At 34.4% G+C, this 15,722-nt stretch overlaps 1 protein-coding gene across 1 annotated transcript; it reads right to left on the bottom strand.

The window, feature by feature from the left end:
- Window positions 1-12,841: 12,841 nt before the first annotated feature.
- LOC131614106 (uncharacterized) lies at window positions 12,842-15,646 on the bottom strand. The gene is made up of 5 exons (XM_058885736.1): window positions 14,946-15,646; window positions 13,794-13,915; window positions 13,649-13,689; window positions 13,455-13,553; window positions 12,842-13,290 (listed from the first exon to the last, which is right to left on the bottom strand). Exons 1-5 carry the CDS (start codon window positions 15,448-15,450, stop codon window positions 13,140-13,142), a joined length of 918 nt encoding a protein of 305 aa, XP_058741719.1. The 5' UTR covers window positions 15,451-15,646; the 3' UTR covers window positions 12,842-13,139.
- Between the last annotated feature and the right edge of the window lie 76 nt (window positions 15,647-15,722).

Raw genomic sequence — 15,722 nt, 5'->3', positions numbered from 1 at the left:
AAAAATTTGTACACGCATAAACTGTGACTATTTTTATTTTTCGATTTTTAATTTATAAATATCAAAAACTTATTTACATAATACATCAATATAAATAAGATATCCCACTTATTTAATATCAACAACTTATTTATATTGAATTTTAGATCAACAGTTTACATCCATTTAATTCAACTAGTACATATGAGTTGAACTATCCTTTATTTATTTGTAATTTTGGTAAACAAAAATAAGTTTGATTAAACTCAAAAATATCACATGATAAATTGTGCAAAAATCATTGGTTTGAAACAAGTTTGACAATGAATATCAAAATAGAAAATGAAAAATAATTATAATAAATGAAACAATAAAAATAAAAAGAAACTGAATTTATAAATGGAACGCAATTGCATATAATGATTCAAATCACTCGTTTCTTGCTAACACTTGGATACTTTGAGTATACAAAATTTGTTTAAAATTGTGGACCCCTAATCCTACAAACACATACTACTTATATACTAGTTTAACATAACTGTCAGCAACGGTCGATTTACTAAAGCTTGACACGTCTCCATTTCCATGCATCTTTCTCCTTTGACAAGTTTACACGTGTTCTTTAATAATTGTTTAATCTTATCCATTTACACCTTGCTTTGACAAATAGCTTTTATTTGTAGTAGTATAATCTTATCCATTTACTTGAACATATCTTATATTCGACTCAACCCTTTGTCGATACTCACATTTCGAAAAAAGGTTCCCAACACAACTCGACAACACGTTGTTTTTTAATAACCTTTCAAACTTATGGTCGAAAATGACCATTTCGACTGAGGCATAACCCAAGTCAATTCATTACATGATTGTAGGAGTCTTTAATCCTCACATTTGTTTTGTGTCGATAATCTGAGGTAACACCCTCATCCATCCAAATTGTGATTATTTAAACAAGGTAGGAATCATAATTATAATTAGAATAAAGGGGTTTCTGTTAGAAAGTGTTTAATGTAATATTCCAATCAAATAAAATTTAGAATATAATAATTGAGATATTAAAACGGTGGTATCGATACATCAAAATAGTATAAAACTAACATAAGTACATGAAGTCACATAATATACATCAAATGTGTAAACAAATACAACATGTCCAAAAAAGACTACTAAGAACACGCAACGAAATATATTATAAAAAGAAAGTTTTCTTGCATCCATCAAGCTATCTTGCCTTTTCCTTTTCCAGAAACCTGATTATTTGAAAAGATAAGCAACAACATTGAGTGAGATAATAATATATTAGTGGAGTCCTACTAAACTCATAAGTGATTTTGGTGTCAGTGTCGTCTAGGACTGCAAAAGAGTCTACAAGCTCTTAACACTTATGTGTTTAAAAAATAAAACAAATGGAGGGTCTCGAGGCATAATCTGCCTCATACAATGTAGAAATTCTGATACACTCGCTCTAACGTTCATGTACGCCTCAAGAGACGGCTAGATTCGCGAAAGTCAACTGCCTACTAGCACTTCTCATATCTACCATAGTTTTACGCAATTTGTGACTTCCTACTAGTCCTTTCCGTCAAGTATGGTTTTACGGCGCGACCCACCACCTTGTCTGAATTGCCCTATTGATTATGGGCTTACATTCAGGCACGTGTAGAAAGTCTCAACATTTCTTAACTATATTTTTATTGATTCTTTCAGAACCAATGTCAATGCATCACTTTCCTTATAGTATTTCAAACACTCTCAAATTGTCTTAGAGTTTCTACGCAGGAATACCTAGGATAACTCAGCCTATACTCGAGTTTGCACAAGACTGGTGAAAAATTGAATGTAGGGAAGATGAAATCCAGAATTTTGTGTGAAGATAGACTTTTCTGATGTATTTTTTTGAATCCAAAATGCTCATTTTATAGGTCAAAATGGTGTTGTTTCACTAGGTTGCGACAATTGATGAAAAACACACTTTCAGCAACACTTTTACCAAATGTTGCAGTGTTTTACCTACAACAACACTTTTATCAAATAATGCATTGTTTTCGCTTACAACAACACTTTTATCAAATGATGCAGTGTTTCGCCTACAACATCTCTTTAGAAGTGTTGCCTATTTTTGAATTCAAAATACAAATTACCTACTACAACACTTCATAAGTATTGTCTAATTGTAATTTTTTTTTAAAATCTTCATTTACATATTTTCTTGTGAAAAAAAATCCAAATAACCATGTTTAAAAAAAATTTTACACAAAAAACCAGGTTTTCAAGAAAATTACCTGTATGACCAGGTTTGGGAGGTGGCCTACACGTAGGAGCCACCTCCCGTGGCGCCAACAAATAAAACCTCCTTCATATGCGCCACCTGGGGTGGCGCCATAGTTCATTTTGAACTATCAAGCCACCTGGGGTGGCGCCTAAGTGTCCCCTGGTTTTTTGTTTTTGTTTTTTTTTTGTTTTTTTTGTTTTTTTGTGTTTTTATTTTAACATATTTAAAAAATATATTAAATAAGAAAATAAGAGCAGTTAATCAGCTAACATGAGTGTTCATGGAAAACATTAATTCATTAATTAATTAAAAGGTACATTGAAAATAACCAACAGAAAAAGAAAAACTAAAACATCTAAGAAATTACTACGGTTAAAACAATGTCATTGGGTCCATGCATCATTTGAATGCAATCAGTATCGTATTCCACGTTATCCCAGAAACTTATCGTTGCTCCGGTCACAGCATTGGCCCTTGTTTTAAGCCTCTTGATGCTTCTGATCTGTTCGCCGGATTCGTACTCCCCCTCTAAAAAAGTCATGAGAGTCCTATTGAGTTGCTCGACGGAAGAGATATTCCAAAACATAACCGGCATGGGAGGTTTGGCGGGAGAGAATATGACATGTCTGTTCCTTCTGCGATACTCCGGTTCAGGTTCGATACACCATGTTGATCTCCGGGGCGGGGGCTCTGTTGTCCGGTGACATCCATCTGGCCTAATGCGAGACATTGTTGTGTTTGTGTTTGGTGTTTGGTGTTTGTGTTCCTGTGTGTAAACTCAACCCTAGGAACTCCTAATTTATAATAGTAATGGGTAGAAAAGGAGTATTGTTGCGTACTGTTTACAAGCACGCCTAACTTGTATGATAAATGAAGGCACACTGATCAATGCCTGACTTGATGGGATGTTGAATGCAGTACAGGGAAAGCAACAAACAAGATTTGGAAATATTGATCCGGGATTTATCGTCCTCAGAGATGGAGAGATGCCATTCAACAGTTTCTACGGTTTCGAGCTTGGGTTTGAATGAGCAAAAAGTAAACAAAGATATAGATAGGAAAAGAATAAACACATTCTTAGAAGAGAAATAACTTATCAGGAATGTAAATATATTCACTCTTCACAAACATACACTTACCAACCCGTTATACTCAACCTATGATACTCATCTATGTCATCACGTATCTCTCACATAAGCGTCCATCTCTAGAGCACAAACGAGATCATCTCACAACTAAGGTTATCTCTAACGCGAAGTCGCGAGAACATCCGTATTCTCGCATCGGCGATCTCTCGCGCGCCGCTCAAACACGAAAGCATTAAGAACAGATACAAACAGTGAATGCTAGCTCTAAAGCTATCTCTAGAGTTCAGAACCAACAGATTATTATCCTAGATAAGGATTCAAGAAGTTTATTTCTAAAGCAACCCAAATCCCCAGCATAGAGCAAAAATCCAGGATAACATCAACACAGATTCGTAAAGCAAGTTAAATATAACATTATAATCGGTAAATATACATAAGATTCAAGTAAATATACAAACAAAACCCAACCAAAGAGAAATACACAAAGAAGAAGAGAAATGAACCGAAAATCTCCCGGTTTGTCAGCTCTGTTCGACGCTCAATCCACCCCCGATCATCCTTATGCAACCTCCGAAGTTGTTTTCTAAGCCAATTCTACTCTAAGAATGAAGTTGATGGTGTTGGGACTCAAAAATACCCAACCCATGACCTAAAAATGTGATTTTGGCCCCTTTTAACGAGCTGCTGTCTTAGCAGGTCCGCTTAGCGGACCCCCTCCGCTCAGCGGACTCAAAATTGCTTCCAGACGCTGATTTGCTCCGCTGGAGCTCCGCTCAGCGGACCCCCTCCGCTTAGCGGAGTCTGCTAAAAATCAGATTTTGTTTTCGCCATAACTTGAGAACCATAACTCCGAATTGCGCCCGGTTCGAAGCGTTGAAAAGCTTATTCAATGCTCTATCCAATAATTAATGAATGGAAACCAAAATGATGATTTTGGTCATCCTTATTTTGAGTCTTTGGAAGTCCGCTTGACGGTGGCTAAGCGGGCTTTCACCAAAATTGCGAAATCGAAGCCGTGCCTTTGACACTTTATTCCTCAAGGCTCCAATAAGCATGAATACCTATAAAAACAAAGGAAAAACTAGCAAATGGTATAAAAGTATATGAAAATACAACTATTCACAAAGTATACGTATTTATACACAAAACGGGGAATTATTCAAACGGTATTAACAAAAGTATCGATAAACGCCACTATTTACATACACAAAATAAGTACATTTTGGAACTTATCATGGGACTAGACGAAAGCATGCGTATTTGACTGTCCAAAATACAGACTGACAGTATGGGTCATGAAGACAGTTTTACTACAAGACAAATACATAACTAGTTGATTTAATAAGAGATAATACAAATACATAAGCGGTACAAATACAAATACAAATACAAATACAAATACAAATACAAATACATAAGCAGTCCAAATACAAATACAAATACAAATACATAAGCAGTCCAAATACAAATACAAAATACAAATGACATACAACTAATTGTTGGTGGAGGTTGCTCCACGGTTAGGACAGGTATTTTTATTGTGCCCGACTTCACGACATATGCCACACTTTCGTACCATTTTCTCATGATCCATTTCGATTCTGATCCGGGTGCTGTTTGGTCGACCTCTTTTCTTTCTCCGCATGTTGTCATTATGCCAAACCATATCCCCTTCATACGCAGGCCAATAATCCTCCTTTGCCATCACTTGAAATGCATTATTGTACACTCCAAGCAAGGTACCCGCCTTGTAAATGGGAGATAAAAGTGCTAACGGATCTTGGTGCGCATACAAACATGCTGCAATTACATGAGATCATGGCATGCGAAAGGCTTGAAAATTTCCGCAATCGCACCACCCTTCGTCTGTAAGAATCCTGTATTGTTGTCTCAGAAGGCCCTCGTTATGATCAATTGTTTCTTTAACACTGAAGGTCCGGTTGAATCGGTCGAAAGATGTCACAATGTGGCTGTTGGCTTTGGCAGATTGCTCTTTCATGAATTTGACACAGGTTTTGCTGAATACTTGTCCGGATTCTAGAACTGCACTCCAACACTCACCTCTTCGTGCGAAAAGAGAAGCCATCCTATAGTATGTTGCTTGGTCTGCCCGTTTAAGGGAAGGCTGTTAATGGACCTGTTCAACATGCTAATTCACTATGTGAGAGAGTGTTAGGGAGAGATATAATTGTGCCTAATCAAGGTTCAAGAGGCCAGGGTATCAGTCTGGCTTCCCTTAAATCTTATTATGATGAACTCAGATTGAACGACAACTCTACCAAGGATGATGTTTGGTTAAAGACTAAGGTCTATATCATGTTAATGTTTGGTAACCTTTTATTCCCAGAGTCGACAGGTAACACTGTCAACTTTTTTTATTTAAGTAAATTTGATAGCATTAGCAAGATTAGGAAATATAGTTGGGGGTCTGCCGTTTTGGCGATGTTATACCAATCGCTTTGTAAGAACGTAGTTGCCGATAAGTGCACCTTCTATGGATGTGCGTTCCTCCTACAAGTATGGGGTTGGTGGAGAATGCCTACGCTATCCCCTGCAGGCAGGAACAACTACATGTTCCCTTATGCAACAAGGTACGTCTTTTTCAACGCTATCCCTTGAATGCTAACTCTCTTTTACATAAAAATCTGAAATAACATGTTATTGTACTTTTTGTTTTAGGTTTTGTGGTCATAAATTGAATTACAGCAAGAATCCGAGGGAGAATATTATTTTGTATCGGCAACTATTGGATCACCTCCGAGCTGAAGATGTATTACCACTAAACTTTTATATGATGCGTATAGATGTATTTCAATCCATCTTCTTTTTTAATAATATATTATTCTTTTCTCCTACGCAGTTTAATTGGAGACCATACTTGATGCTAGACCATGAGCCCAACGAGAGTGACCAAGAAGTTTGGACTGCGGTGACACCTATAATAAGGTTCAACATCGTGAAGATGCACCAATCTGACCGTGTGAGACTCCAGTTTGGCATGCATCAACCAATCCCGGATCCCCCCACTGATCTGGGATGTTGGCATCTGAGAAGAGTTAATCACCAATCGGATCACGCAGATTATCATTCATTCGCGCCTGAACTTTGTGAGATGTGGAAGCAGCGTCGCCGCCGTCTACTATAATTCCCCGTTGCCCAACTCCCGATGTATCCAACCACAGACTACGTGAATTGGTATAGAACAGTCACAACCCCCGATATGTATGTGTCCGACCCCTACTACCTACACGACCCCCGCCAACAACAATACAACCAATAACCACCCCAACAACGCCAACAGAGTCAACAACGCCAACAACGTCAACAACGCCAACAACGTCAAACCTCCGAACAACCTTACCATGAAGAATATCAAACAACGTCAACGCCCTACCAAAATCAACTCATCCAACAACAATCATGGGGCTTCACTCAACAACTCCACGATGCCGACCCCTCCACTAGGCAACCCATCCAACAAATATCATGGGGCTTCACCCAACAACACCACGAAGCCGACCCCTCCACCTCCACTAGGTAACCCATCCAACAACAATCATGGGGCTTCACCCAACAACACCATGACGCCGGCCCCTCCAATAGGCAACCCAGCCCCGACATGGGTCCAGATGACGAATACGACCCAAACGAGCAAATGATCACTCAATCGTCACTTTACCATACCTCCCAACAATCACAACACCAACAATATGGCTACACCACACCCCAACAATCACAACACCAACAATATGGCTACACCACACCCCAACAAACAATGCCTTTTTTCCAAGGCCAATCAAGCGTTGGGTTTTACCGGCCATATGACGCAACTCCACAGCCAAGACCAATCTTTGAGGGCATGGGGACCCGACTATTTGACAGCAGGATATAAGACTACATGTCAAACGAGCGCATGGAGGGGCTAATCCGAGGCCCACCTACCCAAACACAACAAGAACAACCAAGGAATAAGGGTGTCGGGCTAAGGGGGGTCATCGAGAACCTTCGCAACGGATTCGAACAATTCCAGATTGCGAAACTGGCGGTCAGAAGGGTCATGAATAGAATAATTTTAATGTTTTAAAAATATTCTCTTTTTTTCCGTATTTGTAATGTTTGTCCCGTACTTCACAAATTTGTAATGTTTTTCCTGTATTTTCCGTATTTGTAATGTTTCTTCCCTATTTATATCATTAAACACTATCTGTCTAATTATTTATTTAATAGTTTTTTTTAAAATATGTTAAAACAATTTTAAAAAAAAAACAAAAAACAAAATAAAATAAATATGTTTAAAAAAGCAACAAAAAAATAAATAAATAATAAAAAAACACTAAGGCGCCACCCAAGGTGGCTTAAAGGTTCTAAATGGACTAAGGCGCCACCCCAGGTGGCGCATATGAAGGGAAATTTGTGAGTTGGCGCCACGGGAGGTGGCTCCTACATGTAGGCCACCTCCCAAATCTGGTCATACAGGTAATTTTCCTCAAAACGTGATTTTTTAGGTAAAATTTTTTTTAAACATGGTTATTTGAATTTTTTTTCTTTTCTTGTCATTTTTAAACACATTCATAATAATTAATTATTATTAATTACAACAATTCTATAGCTAAGTTATATACTATATATTTTTACAAATACAAAAATATTAATATTTTTTAAGGTGGTAGTTTTTATGTCAGAATTTATTTCTATTTTAAAAACAAAACTTTGTTTTTTAGAAAAATATTAGCTTCGATATATTTGATAAAATGTTAAAGGTGGAAGAAGATATATAAACACATTATTAGTTCAGGAATTATATTACTGCTAAACGTATTCAAATAATCGTAACATGAATATTGTAAAGACATGAAAGCACGGTGGGCTAGAAAGGAAAATGATGCAAATGCAATAGTAAATGATAGTGATACCCTTTAGGTCTTTATTCCTTCTTTGTGCTTTTTCTTGTACTTTGACAACTAGGGTAGCTGCTATTTTCCGGGGAAGCTGCAGCGTCATTCTCCGTGAGCACTACATTGTTTCTTTTTTAGCTAAAACAATATTCATTTAAATTAAAGGGTTAAATATGTTTGACGTCCCTATAAATATAGCGATTTTCGGTTTTGGTTCCTACAAAATTTTTCTTCAAACAATGGTCCTCGCAATATTTTTCGTCCCTATTTTTGGTCCCTCCCGTTAGATTCCACTAAAGGAAGCTTACATGGCACGCCATGTGTCATGCCACGTCAGTTAAAATCAATACTAATATAAAAGAGACAGATTGCGGGGGTTTTAAACCCCCTTTAAATAACTTAAAAAACAATAATTTTTCACAAGTAATTAATCAAACAATTGTTAGAGAAATATTTGTTACCCTCATTCTTCATTATAATTATTGACAAATCGTGCATGTTAAATAATCAATTTCCTAACCAAGATGATATTGCATTTATACTTAATTTTGTTGACAACATATTAATTAAGAAAACAAACATATATTGAATATTAAATAACCAATTTCCTTACCAAGATGATATTGTATTTATACTTACGGTTGTTGATTTCATTTAATTCATTCTGGTGCTGCAGGTAGGTAACTCATAGTCCTTCTAAGATTTTTCTTACTTATTAAAAAAATCATCTCGGCCCCATGTACTAGTTTTCTTCATAAAACAAGCTTCATTGACTAAAATACCATTACTATTAAAGTAGTTAATTGAATGGTTAAGTGGTTTGAGATGCAATAAAGAAAATTATTTATTAATGAAAATAGGTACTAAACAATTTGTTTGTCATTAGGAATTGAATTATTTTCAAAGCTGGGAGATTCTATTTATTTTTAAGAGGTAGGGATTAATCCTAGTCATTAGTGTTTTAACTAAATCGCGTATATATTATCACGTAGTACTTTGACGAATTCATGTGTGCTCATTACTCAAAAGATCAAATGGATGAACTTATGGAAGAATGGTGTGAATTTATTTCAATGAGTTTTTATTTTTTTTATATGTATTGCATTTTATAATTGTATTAATGTGTATAAAAATAGTGAAGTCAAAAGAAACATGTAGAAATATGAAGAATGTAAAAAAAGTGTAGAACGGTCAGTTTCAACCATGTTTAAATGTTTATGCTAAATAGCTATATCATATAAACCAAGAAAAAATGACTTAAAAGAGTTAATTGTGTCAATCATTTTATAGTAGTGAAAAATTATTGTTTTTAAAGTTATCTAAAGGGGGTTTAAAACCCCCGCAATCTGTCTCTTTTATATTAGTATTGATTTAACTGACGTGGCGTGACACATGGCATGCCACGTAAGCTTCCGTTAGTGAAATCTAACGGGAGGGACCAAAAATAGGGACGGAAAATATTGCGAGTACCATTGTTTGAAGAAAAATTTTGTAGGGACTAAAATTCAAAGTTGTCATATTTACAGGGACTAAAAATATATTTAACCCTAAATTAAATTAATAAAACACATTGAATAATACAAATTTAAAATTGTTATACACCGTAAAGAATAAATTTAAGAACAAACTCACAGCATTCACCTTAATAGTACATAATGGAAAAATATCGGAATATTTATGTCTCCAAGTACGTATATTGATGACGTCAAAGTTATTGATTGAATAGACACTGAGTCGAAATTAATATATTAATTTGAACCAAACAAATACAACACTAAAACAAGAAAACAAAATAGCGCCACAGTAAGACAATGACCAGCACAACATTGCACTAAGACGACGAAATTATGAAGAAAAAACTAAAAATATATATGAAATTAACTTATCTGAATGGAAAAGAAAATAGAAACAAGAGTTTTTTAATAATTTTTATCTCGTGAATATATATATATATATATATATATATATATATATATATATATATATATATATATATATATATATATATATATATATATATATATATATATTTTAAAACTATATTAACCATCATTGGTTGAATTTTTTTTATTGTTTAAATTTTTTTTATGCTCAATAAATTTTTCTATAAAAAAATTTTCTTGACCATGAATTATCTTCTTTCAGTTGAATTTTTTAATATAAAATTAAAATTCAAATTAGTGATCACTTGCTTAAATATTGAAATCTTTTATGACGTAAACTAATTCATTTTTTCTTATTGTTATGCCCTCTGAAACTAGTTATTTAGAATATCAAATCTATAGAAATTTATGAGGATAATAAAAAAAGTAGTAAAAAGAATCAATCGCCAAAAATAATAATGGAAATAAATCTATAAGATTAGATGAGGATCATGATAGGGACCTTTCATAAGAATACACAGACGCCAACATATATTCATCTTTTTAACAATACGCCAACATTTATATTCATGATAATTAATTTTTATTTTGATGCATGACCAAAATAAGATTTATTTTGTTAGATAGCACTTTGAAGAATATTATGGGTAAAAATATTCTATGCTTGTCATGTGTCATATGTGACCTACCCGTAGCGACCATGATATATTGTGCGCAATCGCACATAAATTCAAACTTTTTGGGTTGTCACAACGTATACTTCACAATTTCTTGATATTGGCATAACTTTGTGTGTCTTAAGGAACTTACTTTCACTTGGTAGATACAACAATTACAAGAAAAATGTTTTGATTTTAGAAACATTTAAAAAGCTTCAAAGAAATCATTTTTCAGAAAGTCTTATAAGTTTAAGCTCTTGAAATGATTTCAACATAATAATTTTTTGGGAATGTTGATGTTGAAATTTCAAATTGCGAAGAGGGATATTTGTATTCTATCTAAGATAATGTTTATATTTGTAAGTAGTGGATTTCAGTTTTGAAAAGTGCCACTTTGTGAGCTTAAAGAAGTTAATGCGACTTTATGCATTCTGCCCTTATTTATTTAATGTTTAAAATATTATCAAGATTTGTAACAAATTTGCAAGAAATATCTGATAAAATTTAAAGAATATAAAATGTCAAAAAAATCATTTTATTACTATAAACTATAAAGCCTTAGTGTCAAATATTTTATAATCTATACGAAATCATTTTATACAATAAACAATAAAGTCTTAGTGTTAAAAATAAATAATGATAAACATTCTTTTTATCATTTTATATAAAATAATTTTAAAAAAAATTTATCAAATATAATTTTTATGTTTTTTTAAAAAAATACTTTTCGGAAACTCTCACCTCTCTTTCAAACTCGCAAACAAACTCTTAGTATTTGACATTTTTGTTTTGTTGATTTTTATCAATGTTTGGGTTGGTTCTTCCTCAACATGTGAGGTTTTTTCCATTGACCGTTATGGTGTTTTGTAATAAATAACTCCAAATGTTGGTCTAATAGTGAAGACTTTGGTCTTGAGAGTGTGTTCTTCTTAAGGTACTGAGTTCAAATTTTTGTAAGTGTTGACAACTCTTGTGTTAGGGAGTTTTGTTCCGACTTTAAACGGGACCTAGGGGTGGGAATAGGCTAGGCTAGGCTTTATAAGGCCTGGGCCTGGCCTACGATAAATTTACAAGGCCTGAGCCTGGCCTATGGCCTACTATAGGCTCGTTTTTTTAGTCTGGTCTGACCTTTTTAAAAGTCTGGCCTGGCCTGAAAGCCTATTTAAAAGCCTATTTCTTATTAATGTTTTCAATTAATTCATATTACTTAAGAAGCCTTATAGGTCGCATATATATGATCATTTAGACCGACCTATTTAGCATTTTTTTTCTAATACATATGCATATATAGACCAATCTATATGACACATTTTCTAATATATATGCATATAAAGGCCAACCTATTTAGACTAATTTTAATATATATGAAAATATAGGCCGGCCTACAAGGCTTTATAGGCTTTTTTAATAGCCTAGGCCTGGCCTATTTTATTAAATAGGCTTTTAAAAAAGCCCAAGACTGACCTTTTTATCAAATAGGTCTGGCCTGACATTAAGTAGGCTAGGCTAAAGGACCCTGTAGGCCGGCCTGGCCTATTCCCACCCCTAACGGGACCCCACTAGTGGACGGTGAAATTCTTGTGTTAGATCAGTCCATACAGAATTTTATTCTGACTTTAAACGGGACCTCCGCTAATGAACAGTTAAATTGGTCCTCTTGAATTAGTTGGTCACAAGTCAGATACCAAAATTTATAAAAAATATTTAAAAAAATATCTTTTAATAAAATTTATTGATTTATAATTATCACCGATTTGTTTATATTGATATATTAAAAAAGTATTTAAAAAATGTTAATAGCATGGATTAAATCCTGAGTCAATAGTTTGAATCCATCTAATTCAACCAACAAATACCATTTTTGAACTACTTCATTTATCACGGAAAGATTTTATTTTGCGCTAAAAATTCTACTAAATAATCACATAAAATCCATTGTAATCTAATATAATAACCAATCTAACAAAATTTAAATATTTTTGAACACCATAATACTTATTTAAATTAAATAAAGTTTTAATTAAATAGCACACAATTCTTTCCATTTCATAAAAAAAAAAACTTTCAAAATCTCAATAACATTATTTCATTCTTCACTATGATTATACAATCTCATTTTCCACTATGATTATGGTGTATTGCAAAGTACACAGATTGCAAAAGCCTATTGCTTTTATTGGATTGAAGTTCCCTGCAGCTCAGATTACAATTGAAAAAAAAAACTATTAAATTCACTCAAAGAAATCCCCAGTTGACAAAAAAGAAAAAAGCTCTTTTATGTCAGAAGACTTAAACCGCATATGACTAAAAAAACAAAGTTCTGTACTGCACTAGATGTAATATTTTTGCGACAATTTTGGTCATAAGGTCTCTAGTAGTTCGTAGTGACCATGCCGATGAAATAGCACATTGATAGAAACCTCCTCATCATTTATATATTCTTCACCATATTTTGCTATGTTTACCAAATCAAGGGACCTTGCATCTCTCATGAACACATATATTGGAGTCCTGGTAAGTTATAAAACACAATATTAGATCCAAAGCAAATGGAAGAACATAATAAATTCAAAAGTTCGCAGTTATCAAAATTCAAACTTTAAATGTCATAGTCAAATGTTGTTAATTGAATCTAGAGAATACTGTAACAAGAAAATTAATTCATTAAAACTCACTTCAAAACATGAGAAGCCATTAATAGCTCAGGTTCCCCTCCCCAGACATAACTCTGCTGAATTCTGGTCACATATGCATCAAAATCCCCTTCAATAAACCTATAAACACAGTATATATAAGAATCATCACTATGTAAATAAAAATAGAATGAAACCAAGTAACTGTTTATCTTCTTTCAAACAACCAAGCTCACCATTCTGTTTCCTCACGTCTTTTCAACAGTTCTTCAGCAACCTAAAATAAAACATCATAACCGGTTACAAAAGTCATTGATGAATAAAACAATTGAGAAATAAGAGAAAATCCCTTCTTCTCTAACACTAACAAAATGATCTTACACTAGCTCTTAATTCATCAGCTAGTTCTCTCTGTCGATTTTCATTAGGTGCTTCCTCTCCCTTTTTTAAGCAAGCACCGTGCGCTATTGCTCTGAACAGACACCGACCATCAGCAAGCACCCCTATACCAATCAGTGATAGAAATTAACAAATGAATCCACATAATCTCTAATTGATTATGTAAATTACAAACACTCATAAATACCATAGTGACTGAACAAAAACAATAACAAGTTAACAAAACTGATAATTAATGTCGAATATTCAAATTATTAATAGTGTATAAATATTTTTAGGGTAATACGAACTTCTGCCCTAAGATATCAATTATTACCAGTATCAATCATTAAATATAAAAATCTATCTTAGCCAAAATTAAAATATTGTTTCGTCATGTTGAGATTTTAGCCTAATCTGTCTAACCCAACTCCCACCCAATTTCTATTTACTTTTCGTGTTAATGAACATGTCCATGTTCTTCATCCTGTCTATCAAGGTTTTAAAAAACCATGTGTGACTACGAAAACGGCCCAGCCGCGATAAAACGATTTCAAAAAGTGTTGATATTGTTATTCATCATTTTTATAGTAAAGAACAAATTGTGACTATTTCACACCGTGATATCCATTACAAAACCTGTACTGACCGAAATTGAAAAACTTTTAAGCCACCGCAACTATTTTTTAAAACCATGATGTCAATCACTATCCAGTGTGACAAACTATCAAACACTTGGTAAACAGAAAAACTCTTCATTTTGCATAATCAACAACACTACAGTACAAATACAATAGTTGTTGACAGGCTACCGATAACAACAAAAAACTTGAACCTGAAGTTAAAAAAGTTTTATTGTTTTACTCTGCTAAACACAACAAAATCAACACAAATATCATCATCAAGATTCAACCCAAACACTACCACCAACCAATTCCTGTACTTCTATAAAGAACAAAATATATAAATAATCCATTCAAGACAAAATAAAAAAAGAAAATTACTTTTATAAAGTAGTCATCATTTTTAAAAGTTTTTTTTGTTTCTCTCAAAGCAAAAGCACTGTTAAAAAAAGCACAAATTACAAATCAAAATAATCACTTTATCTACGCACAAAGATGAAGATAACGATTCAAGAAAAGAAAATTAACGAACCTGTGACTCTGTAATCAGGGGAGACTTCTTCATTCCGTTCATCTTTTTCTCCAATAACATCGCAACTCTCGCCGGAAGAAATCACCGGCGATGTTGGTACCTCGGGATCAACGTCAACAATAACCAACGGCGGTGCAAGGCATGCGCAGACACCGAAGAGAAGCCAAGCCGAGTCAGACCGGTGAAGCCACCTAGCAGGCCGAGCATCCCACGCCACGTTCCACGATCCCTCTCCCTTGAGTTCGTGGTCATGATTCACCATCAAAACATCGCGTCGGAATCCATCACCCCCGGACGGCATAATCGCGTGCCATATGGAAGCAGCGCCGCCAGGGATTTGGAGTTTGCAGGCGCTGGAATGGTGGCGACGGGCGACGACGGTAGCATGGAAAGGCGGAGAAACGACGGTGGCGTGAGCGAGGCGAGCGATGTGATGAGAAGCGGAGGAGTGAAGGAAGGAAGAGATCCAAGGACGAGAGCGAGTGGCGCAGAGTACACCAAGCATGGATGGATGAGTGAGAAGGTTGGCTAACGTACGCTATGTAATGGTTTTGGTTATTAACCTACGCACCCATAACCGTTTTGCATGAGAATGAAAAAGCAATGGAAATGGAATTGACCAATGAGAATGAGTTAGAAAAGAACGAAGGAGTGTAGAGAAGAAAGAGAGACGCGTGGGTGTTATGAGGCCACTCTCTTGGAACCAAACAACGTTCACTTTTATTATGCAATTTTCATTTTTTTTCTTTTTCTTTTTTCTTTTTTCTTTTTGGAAAA

This window comes from Vicia villosa, linkage group LG1 (assembly GCF_029867415.1).
Source record: "Vicia villosa cultivar HV-30 ecotype Madison, WI linkage group LG1, Vvil1.0, whole genome shotgun sequence".
Taxonomy (NCBI): Eukaryota; Viridiplantae; Streptophyta; class Magnoliopsida; order Fabales; family Fabaceae; genus Vicia; species Vicia villosa.
Note: the sequence above shows the minus strand (reverse complement) of the source record. Positions and strands in the feature narration are given on the sequence as shown.